The 19133-nt window shown below is 44.3% G+C and overlaps 1 protein-coding gene across 1 annotated transcript in view; it reads left to right on the top strand.

Annotated features, from left to right (window-relative positions):
* The window catches only part of LOC104538820 (protein FAM83F-like), an 18492-nt gene extending 439 nt beyond the window's left edge, over window positions 1–18053 (top strand). The window contains exons 2-6 of the mRNA XM_010182159.1: window positions 5–243; window positions 4027–4194; window positions 11768–11889; window positions 12473–13185; window positions 17989–18053. Coding sequence (XP_010180461.1) covers window positions 5–243; window positions 4027–4194; window positions 11768–11889; window positions 12473–13185; window positions 17989–18053 — 1307 coding nt within the window. The remainder of the gene's footprint in view (window positions 1–4; window positions 244–4026; window positions 4195–11767; window positions 11890–12472; window positions 13186–17988) is intronic.
* Window positions 18054–19133: the final 1080 nt, after the last annotated feature.

Here is a 19133-nt window from a genome sequence, read left to right as displayed (position 1 = left end):
CGGGGATACGACGACCCCCGGGAGGGTGGCAAGGTGGTGCGGGGGCCTGGCGGTGAGACCCTCTCACTTGCCTACTGGCCTGAGTGCTCAGACACGGAGGTGCCCCCGTTGGATTTGGGCTGGACCGACAAGACCTTCTACCGGGGCATCAGCCGAGTGGCCCTCTTCACGCACCCCCGCAAGGAGGAGAGCGCGCCCCACCTGAAGGAGGTGGTGCGGGAGATGATCCAGCAGGCGCAGAAGGTAGGCCCGGCTGCCATCAACGAGCCACCCCTGCCCACCTTCACACCTTGGCATGGGGCGCCCGGGCAGAGGGCCTGGCTGGGGTGTGTGTGGGGTGGAAGGGAGGTGAGAGCCCACCGCGACCGGGCTTTCCTTGCTGGCCCCCTCCAGAGCAGGAGGACTGCATTGGCCCTCCAGCTGGTTGGCATCCACCAGGCAGGGCTTTCCCTGGAGTCTGTTGCTGGTCACATTATGGTTTGCCAAAGCTGATGCCCAGGTTGGAGTTAAAACCCTGCACGCCCCCCTCCAAGTTGGGGTGTTGTACCCATGTTTTGCTCTTCCTGATTCACTGGCTCAGGGGAAGACAGGTCATGATGCTGTGCCATTCACCCCTCCTGTCTGTGCAGGTATTTCTAATTAAACACAGGGTAGCAAGTTTGTTTATGGGATGGTGGTTTTTTTAGGGTTTATTTTCTGTGGTCTCAACACCATCCAGCCTTGACTGCAAGCAGCCGGGGTCCAAACAATAGGCAGCTGCTCCTCCTATTTATCTTGGGCAGGAAAGGACTGTTAGTGGTGACAGGACTGACACTACGAGAGTTTGCATTGAATTAGGTAGGGGGCAATAACGAAGGTATTTTAGGTGTGGGTGAAGTTTTCAGGGAAGACCACTCAGGAAAAGATCCTCTTCAGAGCTGACATCCCGCTGGGGAAAGGGGATAACAAGTGTAAGAGGCTTCATTCCTGCGCTTAGTTTTGCTGCTTTCTGTTTTTTTCTGTTTCCTAGTTCAGCAGCTATTTCCTACTCCACCTGCTCCCCCCGCCCCAGCACACACTGTATGCGCAACCTTCGCAGACTTGTTGAAACCAAATCTGCTGGGAAACACAGAAAACTTTCTGGAGTGGCATTAATCCAGCGGGTGATCTCCTCAGCTCCCTGCTCACAGAAATGCATGAACACCCCGTAATGCTGTTCAGTGACTGGTGTGATCAGTCGTCTAGAAGAGCCAGAAGCTGTAAAATGCTTACACTGCAATTTAGTGCAACTTCACATCCTCTTTGCACTGCTGCAAAGGCCTCTACAGACTCTGCAAGGACTGGGAAACCTTGCTCTTTTCGCTAGCTGTACCTGGCACCTAAAAGTAATTCATTCCTTTATAGATTTTTATTTTTTCACTGACTGGACGAACTGTGCCCCTCCCAGCCCAAAGGTGGTTTCATGTTTAACAGCCATTTAAGTGTTTAATGGTCCTTTTGGTAGATAACTATACCTATTGTGTTCAGCTCAGCTGACCCTGGGGAAAAAAAATAAAATCTCTAGGTAGCTGCTTTTCATTCAGCAGATGAGAGTAGGTTTTGGTAGGTTTGGGTTTTTTGGGGGATCAGGGGGTCTAAACAGATACTAGTAGTATGTGGCACATCTGTGGGTGGCTTATCATCAGTGTTTTACAAACATATGTTAATTAAGCTACCTTGCTACCTTGCTGCAATGAGATTGGCAAGTTAATGCTTGCCAATCTGTAAATACCTATGAAGAGCCAGGCACACCTGTGGGCCCTGTAGATAAGTTGTTATCCATAGGATATGGAATGGAGAAACCCTCTTGCAGGGGTAGACACTCATGCTCTGACTTGCTGTATTTGGGAACGCTCCTAGGTAATCTTGACAGATCACTGGCTGTGGCAGGGGTTTGAGAAGACAAATACAATAACAGGGGCTGCACACCTCGTGTTTTGCTGGCTTGGCAGTGCCATTTGCAAGGCAGCTCATCCGCTTTTCAGACAGGACTGCAGATTTCATGTTTAGTCCACAGCCTTGCAAAGAAGCCTGCACTGACCCAGGACTCCAAAGCCTAGAGGGAACCATCCCTCGTGTTGCAAGGCCAGTACAAACAATTAATGGTTTGCCCAGGATGTGGTGTAATTTCTGCAGTCATTGGACTCATCCCAAATGGAGGGGATGGAAAGAAAACAAATTCACACTTTTGCTATCTACTCTTGATCGATTCCTGATGAGGGTGTTCTTACTTCAAATGAATATTGTCTGGCATCCTTACTCCGAAATAACTACATCTGTACTGCAGTGTGGGGAGAGGAGAGGATGCATAACAGGCCTGAATTAATGCAGGAACGCTTCATGCCTTTAATTATAATCTACCTGTACATGAAGTTGTTCAGTAATGAAGTGGCACAAGTTCGCTGTATTCTGATGTTCAGAGGTTCTGGTAACATTGCCTGCATCTCGATCTTTGTGCTGGGAAGTGAGAACCAAGGCAGGACCTGGAATTCAGTTCAGCCCAGCAGAAGTTACTGAGGGATTTACTATTAGTTTATAACGTAGCTCCACAATAGTTCACCTGTATCAGGAGCCTGCATGTTAGTGATGAGCATAAACACAATGCTAGCTCTTTTTTTTTTCTTTTTCTAACAAAGAGAAGCTTGTGTAAGCACTGTTGACAGAAGGAGCCTGACGGAACAGATGCGTTGGTTGTTGTTGGCCACGCAAGCAGAGACTCAGCAAACACAGGAGGGGACATTTACTGTGGCATCACTTTCCCAAAAGCAACTTGTTCAAGGGCATTTTTTCAAAGGTCTCTGGTGAGCCCCTTCCACAGCGGGCTCCTGCAACTTGAGCTGCATCTCTTCCAAACTTCAACTGACAAAAATCCCACTGTTCAGTGTAGTCTTCAGCTCCATTCATACCTGTATGTATGTGCCATCCCCAGCTCAATTGGGCTCATCCCTGTGACCCCAGCACCTGGGAGGTTAAATTTTAGGCACCTCTATTCCCAGCATATGGTCAGCATGGAAGCTTTGACGTGGCAAGTTGGTGTTTCCTGGCAGGACTAGGAAAACAGCAGTTTTCTTCATTCATAGCCTTCCAGTTGCTGGGGAGAACAACTCTTTCAGGCAGAAAAGTGAATTGCTATTTCTAATGGTGTAAAAGATACAGAAAGGGAGAGAAAGACAAAAACATGTAAGATCAGCATTAATGTTGCCCATAACCTTCTTGGTTTTGTTGTTACTCATCCTATGAATGTTCAGGCTTGTCTGTCACGTCAGTGCAGCCTTTTCTTTTTATGTAAAATCTATGCCTGGAAAGAGGGATTAGTTTTATACCAGAAAAAATGTACATGTGAGGAGAGGGAATGATCATTTTGCCTCCAAATCTTGAACACACACACTCTCCAGTCCCTTCCTGACAAATATGAGGTGTTTATGTTTGAGCCCCATAAGACATTCCTCAGGAAGACAGCCCTAAGAGCAGACTTCTCACGGGGAACTGGGAAAAAAGGAAAATAAAATTCTTGGTATGCACCATGCACCATGGCTGAGGATTCAGGCCCTGATTCCTCTGCACACCCATTCTTCCATTACTCACCTTCTGATTAAGTGTTAGAGCTGTGTTTTTCCCTCTTCTTTTTCAGTCTGTTTTCAGTGTTCTGCTTCGTTTAAGTGGATCCTTACAGAGGCAATGGAAGTTTCGCAATACAGAGGAAAAACTAGGTATTTGGCCTTGGCATTCCTCAGGCTGCTGAAATAAGCCATCTTCCCCTAGAAGAAGGAGAACTCTCAAAGGCATTTATTACGTTCCTTCCGAAGTGCAGCAGGAGCCATGCCAGAAAATTACAAGATTATTGTAGTGCTTGGGCATGTACGTCTCTGTACTTTTTTCTCCCCTGTATCTTCCTCCTCTGTATCCTGGTATCAGTGCTCTCTTTTATTTTGCACCAGTGTCATGGGCTTCCCTTTCAGTTCCTAATATTTTATTCAGTTGTCTGTCTACTGTCTTCTTGTTTTGCAGATTATTGCAGTGGTCATGGATGTATTTACAGACCGGGACATCTTCCGCGATATTGTTGATGCAGCATATAAGCGCTGGATCCCAGTCTATATAATCCTAGATGAGGAGGGTGTGAAACTCTTCCTGGAAATGTGCAGATGCCTCGAGCTCAGTGACTTGCAGATCCGGGTAAGATATTCAAACTGAACCATTATCTCCCACAGGTCAGTGGCCTTTTTCAGCTGTAATGAAACTTGGAACTCACTTGGACAGGCAAACGCATTTCTTCCTCCCTCCAGGTCACATCACAGCACTTAGAGGTTGATGGCACACAGAGGGATAACAGTGGCTTGCTAATACAGAAGGAAAGACAAAGGAAAGATTTGAATTTTTTGCCCTTCACCTGAGACAGGGGTCTATGTAGTTTTTTGGCTGTTGTGACCTAGAAATTCCTGTTTGCGAAGAAAATCGGGGAAATTGCTATGAGTCTCCTATGCAAGGAGTCAAACTAGAGTCCAGAGTAGTTCTTAGAGTTGTTCTCTGCATGGATCCCAGTTATAGGACATGTATACTCTGTGAAATCCAGACTTTCCTATCCAGCAGTGACCATCTGGGAATGATTGAGCTTGCAGTCCTCCTTTGCCTGAGAACATAAGGGATTGGGGAGCATAGCTGCTCCCCAGTTCCCTATCAGAGCATGCCTTCAGATAGTGCATGTAGCAGAATATTCTGCCTAGCGTGGCTGGCAGCAGCAGCCTCAGTAGGATCTCATTCCATTACATACAGACTGACAAATCCTTTGTGTGTTTGTAGTTAGTATTGCTTTTTAGTTAACCTTGGGGTTTTTTTATATGTCCTTGCCTTTTTCATGTTTTTTAATCACTCTCACTACTACAGACTTGTTCCAAATACTGAAAAAAGTTTCTAGGTTGGAAACAACCTATGGGATGCAAGACTCCCCCCTCCTGTGGTCCAACTGTTCTTCTGAGCAGTTGGAAAAAAAATACCTTTTTGCCTGGAGGAAGGGCAGATCTTCCATAAAGACTCAACTGATAGTTTAAAAAAACCACAACCCAAACTCAAAAGGCTCGGAAGGTTATAGAGGCTCCTATTAACCATTTTAAGAGAACCATCTTAAATCTGGATGAAAATGACTTGCATATATCTGAACAGTGCTCCTGTGAACTACCACTCCGCTCTGAGTTTCTGGACTTCTTCATCAAAAAAAGACACCCAGCTGAGCGGCTTTCTTATCTTTCTCCAAAACAGAGATGGAAGTTTCTTTCCTCTGGTGTCTTTGAAAGCAAGACACAGACATCATTATTATAGGCCTGTTTCAAGCTTCAGGGATATTCTGTGACCTAGGCTAGAGTCCCTTTGGTACAGAACTGTCAAATCACAGCAGTAGTTCCATTTGCTCTGGTACTCATTTTCCAGTACTTTTCTTACCATGTCATCATGTGCAGGAGTGACAACTTCAGTACTGCATATTTTAAATCCTGGATAGAGTGAATGAAAAGATGCCCTGGTGTTTCAGAAAAAGTTGCAGTGCTATTGGAGAGGAGAGTTGCTTTTTGACCACCTTCTCCATCTTTAAATAGTAAGCAGTTGCCTTCTGCTCTTTCTCTTACCTTTTTCCATAGGTAATCTACACAGACTTCACACTCCAAACCACAGTGGCATTCTACATTAGTGACTAGGTCCTGCCTACTTGCATTACAAGGTCACCTTTTCCAAAGAGGCAGAGTTCAAATGGATGCCATCAAAAGCAGGAGAAAACAACTCTGTGTGCCTTGTGCACTTCCCTTCTCTCGCAGCAGCCCTTGTTGTTTTTCATTGGATTCCTTCAGCTACAAAAACGTCCAGATACAAGCTGAGCTGAAGGAGGTCCACTGAGAAGAGCTTTTTAACATCCTTCTTTGACCTAGTTGCTCACTCTTTTGCAGAGCTCCAGCCCATAGAGTGCTGTCCTTCAACCTTTCTCCTTTTCCCAGCTGATACTGTATCTTAAATTCCCCTTAAGGTTGTTCTATTCCTTTTCCAGCATGGCTAAGGCCTAGATAATCTTGTTAAGGTCAATGCAGTTTATTCTTGTCTATGGTACTATGGAAAGACTGGGAAGAGTCTTCCTGTAAAGGGAAACAGGTCATTTGCCTCTCAAGGAAGACAGCCTCTTGGTATCCTGCCCAAGGCTGCCTTGGAGGCATCTGTGCTGCTGCTCAGGTCAGCATGGCAGAAATCATCACATAGTGATTCCCCCGACAGCAGGCTTTGTATATCCAAGGAGCATCAAGCAAGGTTTAGTCTTCTCCTGGAGGACTTCCCCCACCTCCACCTCATTGATCTAATGTGTCTAGGGTTGTTTTTAACTTTTAATGCTGAAGACACAGATTTAAAGCAAGAAAGCAAACTGGTCCTCTGGTCTTGTTCAGGCAGAATCATTTTGTTGCAGTTAGTTACTTCATCACAGAGAATCAGAGAATGTTGGAATTGCTGAGGAAGGACAAGAGACTCCTGTGCAGTTAACTCTATAATTCACCCATTTCTTATTTATGATATGACTTCCTCTTGACATCTGCTTTGATGTCTGAGTTTCTCCTACAGATTTTTAGCAACAGGGAAAACATTCTCTCCTTCCACTGTCTTTTGGTGTAACCATTTTGCTTGCTTCTAAAAAGTTTTTCACCAGTGGGCCACAGTTAGTCAGCAAAGGAATTGCATGCTCTTCCTTCCTGTCCTTCTCCTTTTCTTTAGAGTGCTTGTGCAAGATATACAGGATGGCTTTTTCTCAGAAGGTTGCAGCAATTTGGGATGTAACTTCAAGGTTTAGAGGCAAGTTCTGATCCTGGGAAAAGAGAGAGAGAGAGAGAGATGACACATTACCATGGGCTGTCATTGCTGCAGGGTCAGGATGCTCATTCTGTCTTCTGTCATCACCAGATGCTCAGATTGCTCTGTGACTCCTGCCCTTTTCTTTCTATTGCCCTGTTCATCCAGAGTGAATACTTCAAGGGCCCTAATACAGGGGTATTTACTGTTAACACTGCATTTTGCCTTTTGTCTGCATACAGTGCTGAGCGTTTTCACAAAATTCTTGGCTGTTGTATCATTTTGAGATGGCAAGGTATCATGATCTGCTGACAGTCTCACGGGAGGGAAACCGCTGCAGGGAGACAGTACCTCACTCTGCAAAGACAAAAAGTTCTTTACTGACTTCAAGCATGAAATGAGAAAAACTCAATTTTTGTCAGAAGGCCAGAGATCACTGGAAATGCATTTAAATTCGACCATCGGCACATTCATGCTGGGATGTTAGCAAGAGTGCGTCTTGTGTGCATGAGTCATATGGCTTCCTGAGCCTACAGGACACTGTTTGCCAGACTTGTGTTCTGTTTGACTCAAGAGTGTTCTTCAGAGATCACAATGAGTCAAAGTTCTCACAGATATAAAATTCATAGCTCTACAAAAAGTCCTCTTTTTGTTGACCTGAGGGTGAGTGTTCTCGCCAGTTTTTAGATGAGTTCTCTTCCTTCTCATGCATCTGCTAATGAAAACCCCATTAACAGACACTCCTGCTCAGAGACAGGGAGTTCACCTTGAGTTCCAAGAGAGCCTAGGGAATGAGTTATCTGCAGAAAGATCACTTTCATGTTAAGTTTTACATTGATTGTCCCAATGTGTAAGGAGTTTCTTCCCTCACGCCTGGAATTCTTAAAAGTTTCTGCCTAAGAAATTCCTGGAATTTCACTTCAGTATTTCATGTCTTTACCTCCAAGCTTTTCTCATCCAATCTTAACGCAAGTGAAGAAGAAGCTGAATGCAATGTGATGCAGTGCTGTTGGTTTTTTAATTATGTGTTAGCGAATTCTTCTAGGCTGCTTGTGACCTTTGGAAAATGGGGGCTTACAAAGCTCTCTTTTTGCAAAGACCCAAATAAATAATACGCAGTAATGACCTTGGCAGGCCAGGTCCAGCTAGCTGCATCCCATCCTATTCTGCTTGAATGCTTGCGGGATTGGCTATTTTGTCAACAAGCATGGCTTTTCCAGAACTGTTCAGGGTAAACACATAGGATAGGTCTACAGTATTTCCTAGCATTACTTGGCAACTGCTTCCAGATTGTGGCTGCTTTTGTGTCCCTGTGTAAGATGAACACCTACCACCCTGCTCTCAAACCTGGAGGTCTGACCACTAGCAATGAGAACCTTGCAGATAATGAGTAAGAAAAATTTCTTTACTGTTGTAACTGTGGTCCTGTCCACAGGAATCCCTTATCTCTCTTCCTCTTTTCCCCTTCAGTGGTACCTCCATCTAGGATTTTAGAGTGGGAAACAATGGGCATCTGGGGCCTCCCCCTCAGCCTTGTGCTCGGGTGAAGCAGCAGTACAAGGAAACAAAGGGCAGGAGCTACCCCAACAGGTTCTGTTGACTGAAGGGATCTGATTTTTGTAGGGAGAAAGAGTTTTGTAGCAGAAAGGGGCTCTCCATGTTTTGACAACCACAGTCAATATAAGTGACTGCTGAGTCACTGTCATCTATCAGCAGCTGCTTTTGTCTGTTGCCTCTCCTCAATCCGTTTTACATCTGTTAATTTAAAGAGGTCATTTGTGCCATCCACCCCAACTTGAAATAAAGATCCCTGCCTGCTTTGCAATGCGTGTAACAGCGGTTGTCCTAAGAGGGAAGGTGCACGCAGGATTCCCTGGTGGAAGTACCTGCAGTGCTTCCCTTTAGGGTCTGTCTTGCATATCCTACCCTACTCAACCCCACCTTGTGAGCACTGCTGGCCAGGTCTGTCAAGGGACAACAGGTAAGTGTCAGTCACCACACAACTTATTACTGACTTTCCAACCTGGGTCTAATTTAACTTTCTGTGGATTCAGGGTGGGGTTTAAAAGTGCATCAGAATAAAGCAAGCAAGCCTGATTCCTTCACTGTTTGCATTAGGATGCTCTGTCAGGCTTGACTGTCACCAGTTCGTATTAAGTTGCTGCCAGGGAGACGTTAGTCACTGCTGGTGATGAGGAGTGGTGCAAGCCTCTCCTTCCACAAAGGAAATGTGGAAATTTAATGCAGACTGCAGCTTCCATAAGCCAGGATATGATAAACCTTAAGCAGGCTTCTGCAAGAATACAGATCTGGAAGGATCACTTCCATCTGGTGAACTAACCAGTCCTCCCCAAAATATCTGTTACTACTGTAACACTAGTGCCCCCCCAAAAAATTGGCTGCAATATCACCTCATTTATATTTGTCTTTCCTCTTTCGTTGTCGTGTAGTCTTCAGTATGTGAACCCAGGCTTGTTCCTCCTCTTTACAGCATAATATATATATCAGTCTGCAAATGCTCCAAGATCCTTCAAGGCAGAAAACATTATACAAATAACCTCTTAAGTGACTCGATGTTTATATGACTTTGTGCTTGTTTTCTGCATTTCAAGATGTATTTATGCACTCCTGTGCCTACTTTGTTCAAGGATGTTTATGTGTTCAGCTGTTTGGTTCTATCCCCTCTGTGCCTTTCTAAGTGTTACGTGTAGCTCAGTTACTGCAGAAATTCAAATGTGCTTCCTTTCCACCAAAAGAAGGTGATATAAGACACAAACACAATACAAATCCACACTTGTTACATGCTAAGAAACTTTCTGTTTGCACAAGATGCTACCTCTTGATTCACAAAAGTACATGACACGTCAGAGCTGTTGACTGATTTGAAGAACAGAGGTCCTTCTTGACAGTTGCAGTCAATATTCCATGATTTGGCAAATCCCACATCCAGCTTTACTCAGCAAGGAAAAAAGCTTAATTCAGGTGATCAGCCAGTCAGCTACAAATGTTATTCTAAATACTGGAAAGGGCAGCCTTTCTCCTATGCTCTACCCAACCTGCATTCAGCATCCCACACGTATGACTCACTTCTAGGCCTTGGGCAAGTCACTTCATCTTTTTCTCTCTCAGACTCTTAGTCTTTAAACAGGGTAATAATACTTTCAGCAGTGTTGGGAGCACTAATTAGCTAATGCCCACACAGGACTCCAGACAGATCAAGAAATAGATGAATGCAAAACAGTAGTATCATCAGTTACTGTTAGTCAGAATTTGTACTGCCACTGCTGTATTTTAGTGGAGGAAATAGGAGAAGATTCAGAAGGTAAGAGTTATATTTAGAAAAATGGGATTTTTTTCAAGAAGTCTGCATTCTTATAATTGCTCGTTCCTGCATGCTGATTTCTATAGCCTATCAATATTTAAGCTGTCAGTGCACTTTATAATAATAGTACTTGGCTCTTTGTGAGATCTGAGGCTGTGCTAGCATTAGCCAAATCCTCTTGATTCTCCTGCTCTGCAGATGGGGGAAGAATGAGGCAAAGGTGAATTGACTTTCCCAGAACATCACAGGGAATAGTGTCAGAACTGCGATTATACTTGGGACTATCTGGCTCCCAACCCTGGATTTATTACTCCAGATCACAATACCTTTTAGCCTTTCATTGTTCAAGAATCTGTACAGAAACAGATGGTGGAATGAAGAAAATAGTCTAAATTTGTGTGTCAGAGCAACAAGATAATTTGCTCTAGAGTTATGCTGACAATGCTTTTGGGTTTGAGGGGGTGATGTTTCACGTTAGACAGTTTGGCAGTTCAGCCTCATGCAGCCAGGACCCATGAGCAGAATAGCACTCAGTCCAATGTGTAAATATAGTCTTATACTAAGTGCACATATTTGTTGTTGAAAATTATAAAACATTAAAATCTGCGTTTCTCTCTGCCTGGTAGTGCTTTGTTTCATTACTTGTAGGTTTGCTGGCCAAAGGGTGGGAAACGGGAGGTTTAGGGAGAGGTATTCTCTTTTTCTAACTACTTCCATTCATTTCATGAAAAGTTTTTCCTTCCTCTTCTTCAGAAATTATTCTTTGCTGATCTGTTCAGGACATCAGTAGAGACACTTGTCCTACTCCCTTTGTTCAAAAAACGTTCTGTGTTTGAACAGTTGAGGAATCTGGGTGGACACTGTAAGTATTTGGGATTCTTAGCAAAATTATAAATGTCAGGGTTCTTTTTGTTGTAACAAACATCTCTCTTTTGAGCAAGAGAATTATTTCCTCCTCTCTTCTGTAATAATTACATCGTCCAGTCTTCTGATTTACCCAGTTTTGTCCAGCCACGGTTACTGGGATCAGAACACAAGCACAAAAAGAACCCAACTGAGATCTGTCTCATACCTTACCCTCCAAGTATCTGTGTCCTCTGCACTGCACACAGGTGTTGCAGAGTTCCTTGGGTTTTGTGGTCCTGCTAACTTTGCCTGGAGAAGAGCTCAGGAGTGCCACAGGATAGGGATCAGGATTAGAGTGCAGATGTGACTCAGAGCTTCCTCTGATTCATTCCCATGAATTGGGCGGGGCCTTCTGAGCTACTGCAAAGGCCTGGAGAGGGACGATTACTCGATTTTGAAGGCCTTGTTGTGCCAGTTCCCTAAGATGAACAGCTGAAGACAGCAGGCAGGGTTATAAAGATGCTAATCTACTGGATGGGGCTATAAACTGATGAAGGGCAGTAACTTGCATGGACAGAATGACAACAGGTCTTACGGCACTCTGCTTTCCTTTCTGCAACCCTTCCGATTTCTGGTGGCTGATACAAAATGAGCTGTAGTCCCAGAAGTAGTGAGATAATGTGACATGTCAAGACTTGGAGCTGGCAATTACCTAATTCTCTGCCCTATTTATTGTGACATTTTGTCTTTTCACCTCCCTGTTAGAATATCCGCATACGTTCTGTGACAGGAGTTGGGTTCTACATGCCAGCAGGGAAGATCAGAGGCACATTGGCATCCCGATTCCTGATGGTGGATGGTGAAAAGGTGGCCACTGGATCATACAGGTGGGTCACTCTTGCTTAAGGCAAAGCCATATTCTTTGTGTGAAGAATGGCTTATGGCTTTCCTTGAGAGTCTTCTCCCTATGTCATTCCCCTTCTCATCCCAGCCTCTCTAATCTATGTGGCATCTGTAGAAATTGGGGTGGGACAACAGAAAAGGTGGCATAGAGCACAAGCTGCTCCTGGGAGAACGGAATGTGCCCATGATAATCAACCATTTCAGTGGGCTAGAGATAGTTCCACACTGCATCAGGCGGTGGCCTGCAAGGACTCCCCACCAGCCACTGTGCTTAGTTCTCTTTCCTGAGGTTTTCAGCCTGGAGACTCCTGTTGATGCAGTGCCACTTTCATAGAAGGCCAAACCGTTGTCAGAGTTTTAGGGCCTTTTCTTTCAGAATTGGTCTGCATGCCTAATGAAGAACAATAATAAAGAGCTTCATGTATCTATCCTGACCTATCTTGGCAAGGACATACGGGCAAATGGCACAATGCTACATATTCCCATGTAGTGTCTTAGATATTGTTAGGTGGGCTGTGTCAAATATGCACCCAAAAATCTAATTTCAGTTCTGTTTCTTACTCTTAGCTTCACATGGAGTTCATCCCACATCGACAGAAACATCTTGCTAGTCTTGACAGGACAGCATGTGGAGATGTTTGACGTTGAGTTTCGTGAGCTCTATGCCATCTCAGAGGAAGTTAATTTCTACAAGGAACTGGGTATTGCTAACCCATTCCCTCTTGGAATTGGGAAGCCAGGCTTTCATTCCTCCACCGTGGCTCGGAAGTTCATTAACCCCAAGTATGGTTTAGTGGCAGGGGCAACCCGTGGTGATATGATGCTCTGGGCTTCACGACACAGGCAAGATAATCAGGGGAACATGGAAAAGGAGGAAACAAGTGAATCAAAGAAGCGGTTAAATAAGTTTCTGAATGACTTAGTCACATTGGAGCAAGAGTTCCCAGAAATTGATCCACCACTGGAGAACTTGAACAAGCTGAATCGGAGCCCTCAGAAACTGCTCTCCCGGCTCCATGTGGACCTGAAAAATAAATCCAAATCCAGAGAGTCTATTCGTGACGTGAAGAAAGAAGATGCACAGGCCAATTCAAAGCAAGGAAAACGGTTTGCTAGCGGGCTTTTCAGTCGCAAGGCCAAACGGTCTCCAGGCTCAAGCATTGAGGCCAATTCTTTTGCCAGTGAAGGACATTCAGGAGAAGACCTTGGGAACATGAAACTGGAATATGAGCATCTCAGCGTTGGCCATGCCAGTGTTCGGAGCACTGGAGGCTTCTCAGGTAAAACCTCTCCCACCAGCACACTCTGCTTCTGTGTCAGTTTTCTGAGTTTGGCTGACTGGTGCAAACATAGTCAACAAAGGCGCCCGCAAGTAGATCCTGTTAGTTCCTCTATATTAAAATGAGTGGGATCAAAGAAGAGTATAAGTCATATAAAATGATACAGGCAATTTAAGTTGAAAGCAGTGAATGGCGGTCTTATTGTAAAGTTGATGCTTCTCATGTAAATGTTTTCTCATACTTCTCAGCAAGCAGGCATATATGGGACAAAGGGAGAGAAAGGTGAATGTCTCCTTGTGTAAAACAGGTCGTGTGTACAGTTTATGAAGCACATTGCCCTAATAAACAGCAGCAGTATGTTCACTATTGTGCCTGGCAGAGTGCAGATGGATTTCCAGTGTAACTCCTCCTTTCCTCATTTGGGTTTAGGCAGGTGTGTTTACTATGACCAGGTTACTGGTGGAGAGGAGAGGAAAATGTATTTATGTTGAGGTGAGGGGGCAAGGAGTGAAGGAGAGGATGGAAGACTTTTTAATTTCCTCCTTTATCACCTTCTGAAATGGGGGAGAAGGTTGTGAGAATAGAAGCTATAGAGAAGGACTAGATCTCAACTTTTCTTCCTTTACTACCGCATGATTGATATTTTCACTAAGTCCATCCAAGGCTTCATCTGGTAGAAGACAAAAATGATAAAGATTTCTCCCAGTTTATGGCTTCTTAGCTGACTTCCCAATGTTTTAGATGTTTTGTCAGTCTGAAGTAAATCTATGGACTATTCAGTCTTGTTGTCCTCCTCTCTGTGAGCTGTGCTGGGTGTCAATACACCCTGTGCCAGCAGGAAAATAAGTAGAAAATTTCTCCTCAACTTGTCTGGCCAGAGACCATTTTATGCTCTGATGAATGCAAAGTGCAGGTGTAGAAAGAGTGGATTCCCTTGAGACTGCCATGAAATGGGGAAAGACATTCTCATGAGACCAAAAAGAAAAGCAAGGCACTGTGACGGTCAACCCCAGCAATTGATTATGTTCTTAAATATATTTCTGGCTGAATGAAGGACAGACTCAAAAATGTTGAATGAACACAAGAGAGAGGAACTGTAAGAAGGCATGGATAGTTTATTTAAGACTATGGCAGACCCATTTTAGGATGTGCATTTGGCATTTGGGGAGGCAGAAGTAAACCCTGGTCTAAAAAAGGTCCTCTCTCCAAATCACTTGGTGTCTTGAGCACAGACAGTGTGTGCTGCTGGGCCCCATTCCTCAGAGTCAGGAAAAACAGAATCTGTGCAGACCTCTAGGGAGATGTATGGACATTTCATCTCAGAGGAATGGACCTGAGGGCTTGCACTACCCTCTAGTGACAAAAGGAAAGAATTGTGTCATCTCAGATTTGTCAGCACTTTGCAGTATCAGAGATTCTCTACGTTTCTCACTGTCAGATGTTTTAAAGCAGACGACCTGACGTTCCCGCAATGTCATGATGGAATTAGGCTCAGATTACGGCACGAAAGAGATTGATGTCTCTGGTTGAATAGTGGAGTGCTGCGCCCTTCTGGGGCATTGCACAGTCAGGGCAGCAGGGATGTCCCTGTTCCCTTTAACACAGTGGATCTGTGCCAGACAGTCTGGTGCTTGGTCTGGGCCATTTCCACAAAGACGCTATCAGGCTATTATGTTCAGCTTTTGTTTATTGCCACTGCTGCTTCCTGAGGGCTGCCACCTCTTTTAATGAAGAGGTTTCCTGACCTGATAAGTCTTTCCAAGGAGTCCTTTCAAGTATTGTTTTGTTTTATGCAAGTTGAGGATGCCTGTTCACGGTGGCAATGGGAAACTCCACAGCTTTTGAAGTAAGGTGTAAGTAGACGTAGGTCATCTGGTATTGTAAAAGGCTAACATACTCCTTGTGTGTTATTTTTGAGTTGAATCCCTGTTCTTGAGAGAAAGATTCTCTAGTCTAGCGGCCCCAAACTGACCTGTGAACAGAGACTGTAAAGAGCACATTAGAAAGATGGAGACTCATGAGAAAGAGTAAAAGCATGAGTTACCACAGAGGATCCCGCAGCTACTCAATCAGTAGGACATGCTTCATTAGAATTTAACAAAAAAATTCTTGAACATGGGCATGGAATAAATTTCTAGCTTTGAGATAAAAATAGGAGGCACTTTGTTGTCGGGTAACTGGAGGACTGACTTAGTTTTAAAATTTAAGTTCTCTTTGAGCAGGCTTAGTGAAAACTGATGCTGTGATACTCTGGGTGACAGAAGGGAGGTAAGAAGTGGAAATGAAGGAGGGAGAAGGTGCTTGGTATGCAGTCAGGTTAGGATGCAATTATTCAGAGCTTCACAGTTTGAAATAGCTGCCCTTACCTTTTGTAAAGATTAAACAGCACACTTAAACCCTGTGGGCCTGCCTGTGCACACATCCTCCAAAGTCACTAATTCTGTAGTACCACAGAGACACAACCCCCCTTGCAAATGCATGGAGAGACCAGATCTACACCCCAAGTAGCTTGCAAAGTAATTGAAAGACATTATTCAGGCAGGCTAAAGGTCAGGTTCAGTCTTATAAGAGCAAATGGTGATGAAGGGAATCTGAACCGGGAAGGGAAGTAATGAAAGCGTGTTCTGCGACAGAGTCTGAAAATCTGACTCAGAATTTACATGCTAGGAAATGATAGCTACAAGTCACAACTGGGACTCTGGAAAATACAAGGGCTACAGATAGTCATGTCCTAAACTAACTGACCAAATTAACATCCTGAGGTGTTATCCTAGCATACTGCACAGAGATTGTGCTTTGTCTTACAAGGCTCTCTTAAGCCACATCATCAGATTGACACAACTCTTGAATTAAACAGTTGCCCACTTAGGAACGCAAGAGCAGCAGCTCTGAACCTGACCAGAATCTTGTTAATTTTAAGCTGCTGCTGGGCAGACTGCGATCAGCAAAGACACTGATGTTTGTGTGCAGTGTCTGGGAAATACTGCAAGGGTTTGAAAGCTGTGTGCCTCTGGAGTGTGCTGGCTTTTGGTTTTGTTTTCTCCCTTGCAAGAAGCAAAGTGGGCTCATTCAGAAGGGTCTGCCGTCCTGAATTCTGCCGTATGTCAGCTTTTGCCTCTCGTGAGTGCTGATTGCAGAACACATACACATAATAGCAGGATTTCCTGTTTCACTTCTGGGTACTTTCTGGAGCAAGAAATGGGATTTACACTGGGCACTACAATACTGCAGAAATAGCTGTTTCATTGTCACCAGTGTTTTTCAGCTGAAGTGGGATCATGGACAGGTGGTTACTGGAATTTTCAGCCTCTGTTGTAAAGAGAAAGATAGGAGCATTGCTGGATATGTACAAGGAGGGTGTTTGCTCTAACTGCAGCAGGTTCTGTAGAAAAAGGTCAGAAGACAAAGAGTCGAAAGTGAGAAGAATAAAGGAGTTGGAAGTTGAGATTAAGCAGAGGAGCACAGACACCTTTGAAAGTACATATGAGGGTCTTGAATATGATACAGATGGGGAAAGGGTACAGAGGCAGTGAGGAGATAAGAGTAATGATAAACTTAGTAGTAACATACCGAATAGGTCAAACAGGGGACAGGAGGTAGAATGAAATGCCATGGGGAGGTGTGGGGAGGAGGCAGTAGCATTCAAAGCAGCCACAAAAGCGAGGGCAGGTTGCAGTGCAGCCTCCCACGTAGATGTCGAGCAGCTGCAGTGTGGAAGAAGGAGGAGAGGAGAGAGCTCTTCTCTTCCTCATCACCTATGGGTGTGGAAAACACTGATCAAATACCCACAAGCAAGACAGCAACATGAAAAATGATTCATTTGAAGCCCAGTTGAGAGGCAGTGCTTGGGTTGAAAACTCTCTCATCTTAGCAAGGTTGAGACTTCTCAGTAGCATGTCACCATGACCTGTGGCAGTTTTCGCTCCCTGTTCTCACCCTGTACTGGCCACTGGCTCCAGCTGCTCAGGAAATGCAGATGTAGCTTCCTTCTGTGCAAATACATGAGTGGGTCTGCCCTCGTTCAGATGGCAGCTGCTCTCAGTGCATACTGCCCTGGGCTATGGGTCGTGTAAGCCTCGCTGAGCTCAGGGCAAAGGCTTACTCGCAAAAGCCTCTGCAAACACGCTTTAGTACAGTGCTTGAAAAAAATGTCTGCTGGGGCATCCAGACCAACAGCTGGCTGTAATGAAGAAGAACAGGCGGCAGTGTAAGCATGGAAAAGTACAGAGACTGAGAGCAGAAGGAATCCATAGAGTGAGCAGTGAAAAAAATTAAGATGATAAAAAATTGGGAGCAGCACACTGTGCTACTTAAGTGAGAGACCCTGAGGCCTCGGGATTTGTCTTGCAAAGGAGTGGTGGAAATACTGGCACTTGAGATGTTAAAAGCAGGATGTGAAAAAAACCTTTACTAAGAATGTGTGTGGGGATCAAGTGGATGAGATGACCTGACCTTTTTTTTTCTTCATACCTCACCTTTTTTGAAAACCTGCCACCCAAGTCATGGCCAGACTGTTTCTCAGTGCCAGTTGGGACCTGAGAATAGGATTGAAGCTGGCCTGGGTACAGCCCAAAGGCTAGAAATACTTCTCCAATGGTTTTCTCTACAATATACTCTGAATTTGCTCTTTAATGTCTCTTCATTTCACAATAGTAGGAAATAAAATCGTGAGAGAGTGCAGAGTAATGTAAGTCTAACACAGATGTATAGTAAATAACAAGAAAGGATTGAAGTGCGAGTCTAAACTTTATCCAAGTCGTATTTACTTAACATTAACATTACTTTAACCTCTTTTCATTCCAGGTAACCTGGGTCCAAACTCCACTACGAGCGATAAAAACAAACAATCTGCTTGTGTGTTATCTTGATTGGAAAGAATGGTCTGGAGAACTGAAGACTGAACAAGCTGGAACAGTAGCCTCTTGATTGATTTTGAACCTACAGCCATGTCCTCACACAGTGGTCTCTAAAGCCACTGCGCAGTCCTGGATGCACCTGGCACCTCCAGTTAAAGCACATTTACTGGGTGAAGTGTAGACTTCGGATGGTTGGTGCCTTAAATGAGGGTTAGTGATGAATGTATAAGTCCATATGTCTGTGTGCACACATATTTTATATATAAAAACAACTGTGATGACTGGTCTCAGAGCTCGCTCTGTCTCCAGATAAATGCAGGAGATTTTCTGACTTACTTGTGCTGCTACTTCAGTCTGTCTAGCTACAGACTCAGAATCACTGTGTTGCATTGTTTACTGTGCTGCACTGCAGAAATGTATTAGCTGGAAGGCTAAATCCAATCGAAGTGGCAAATTCTGGGCGAAATAAGGATGTTTACAGACAGCGTAGCAATCCTTTGTCCACAAGGAGTCTTCCTGTAGATTCCTGTTGTCTCTTATCCACACAGAAATGAGTGGTCAGGGAGAAGGGTTTAGCTAGCAGAGGCCAACAGATCAGTATCTTCACTGTTTCATGTCATAAATATAGCAGTTGAACAAATTGATTTAGCAAGAAAGTACCAAAGAGAAAAAATGGAATACAGGGGAATGTTTAACCTGCAGTTGAGTCTGGAGATATGCCTTATAAGGGGAACTGGGCAGGATCTGGGAGCAATAATGCAGCTTTCAGTGGCTCTTACAAAATCCCGCTTTTTTGCTAATACAGCAATACCTTACCATTCATGGAAACTGAATGATTAAGGAGCATATCTTTGAGGGTAGAAAGAGGAAGCAGAGGAGGCATACAAAGTTTTCAAATGTTCCTTTTTTTTTTAAAGTTAACCTTTCCAAACTCTAAATCATGCCAAAATCAAGAGCTTTGATCCATAAGAAGCACTGCATACAATCAGACCAAAGGCCATCTAATCCGCTATCGTGTCTCTGAGGATAGCCAGTAACAGGTGATCGCAGAAGCATAAAATACAAAGCTTGTATACAGAGGCCTTTCTCTGA

Source organism: Mesitornis unicolor, unplaced genomic scaffold (genome assembly GCF_000695765.1).
Source record: "Mesitornis unicolor isolate BGI_N332 unplaced genomic scaffold, ASM69576v1 scaffold50493, whole genome shotgun sequence".
Lineage (NCBI taxonomy): Eukaryota > Metazoa > Chordata > Aves > Mesitornithiformes > Mesitornithidae > Mesitornis > Mesitornis unicolor.
Note: the sequence above shows the minus strand (reverse complement) of the source record. Positions and strands in the feature narration are given on the sequence as shown.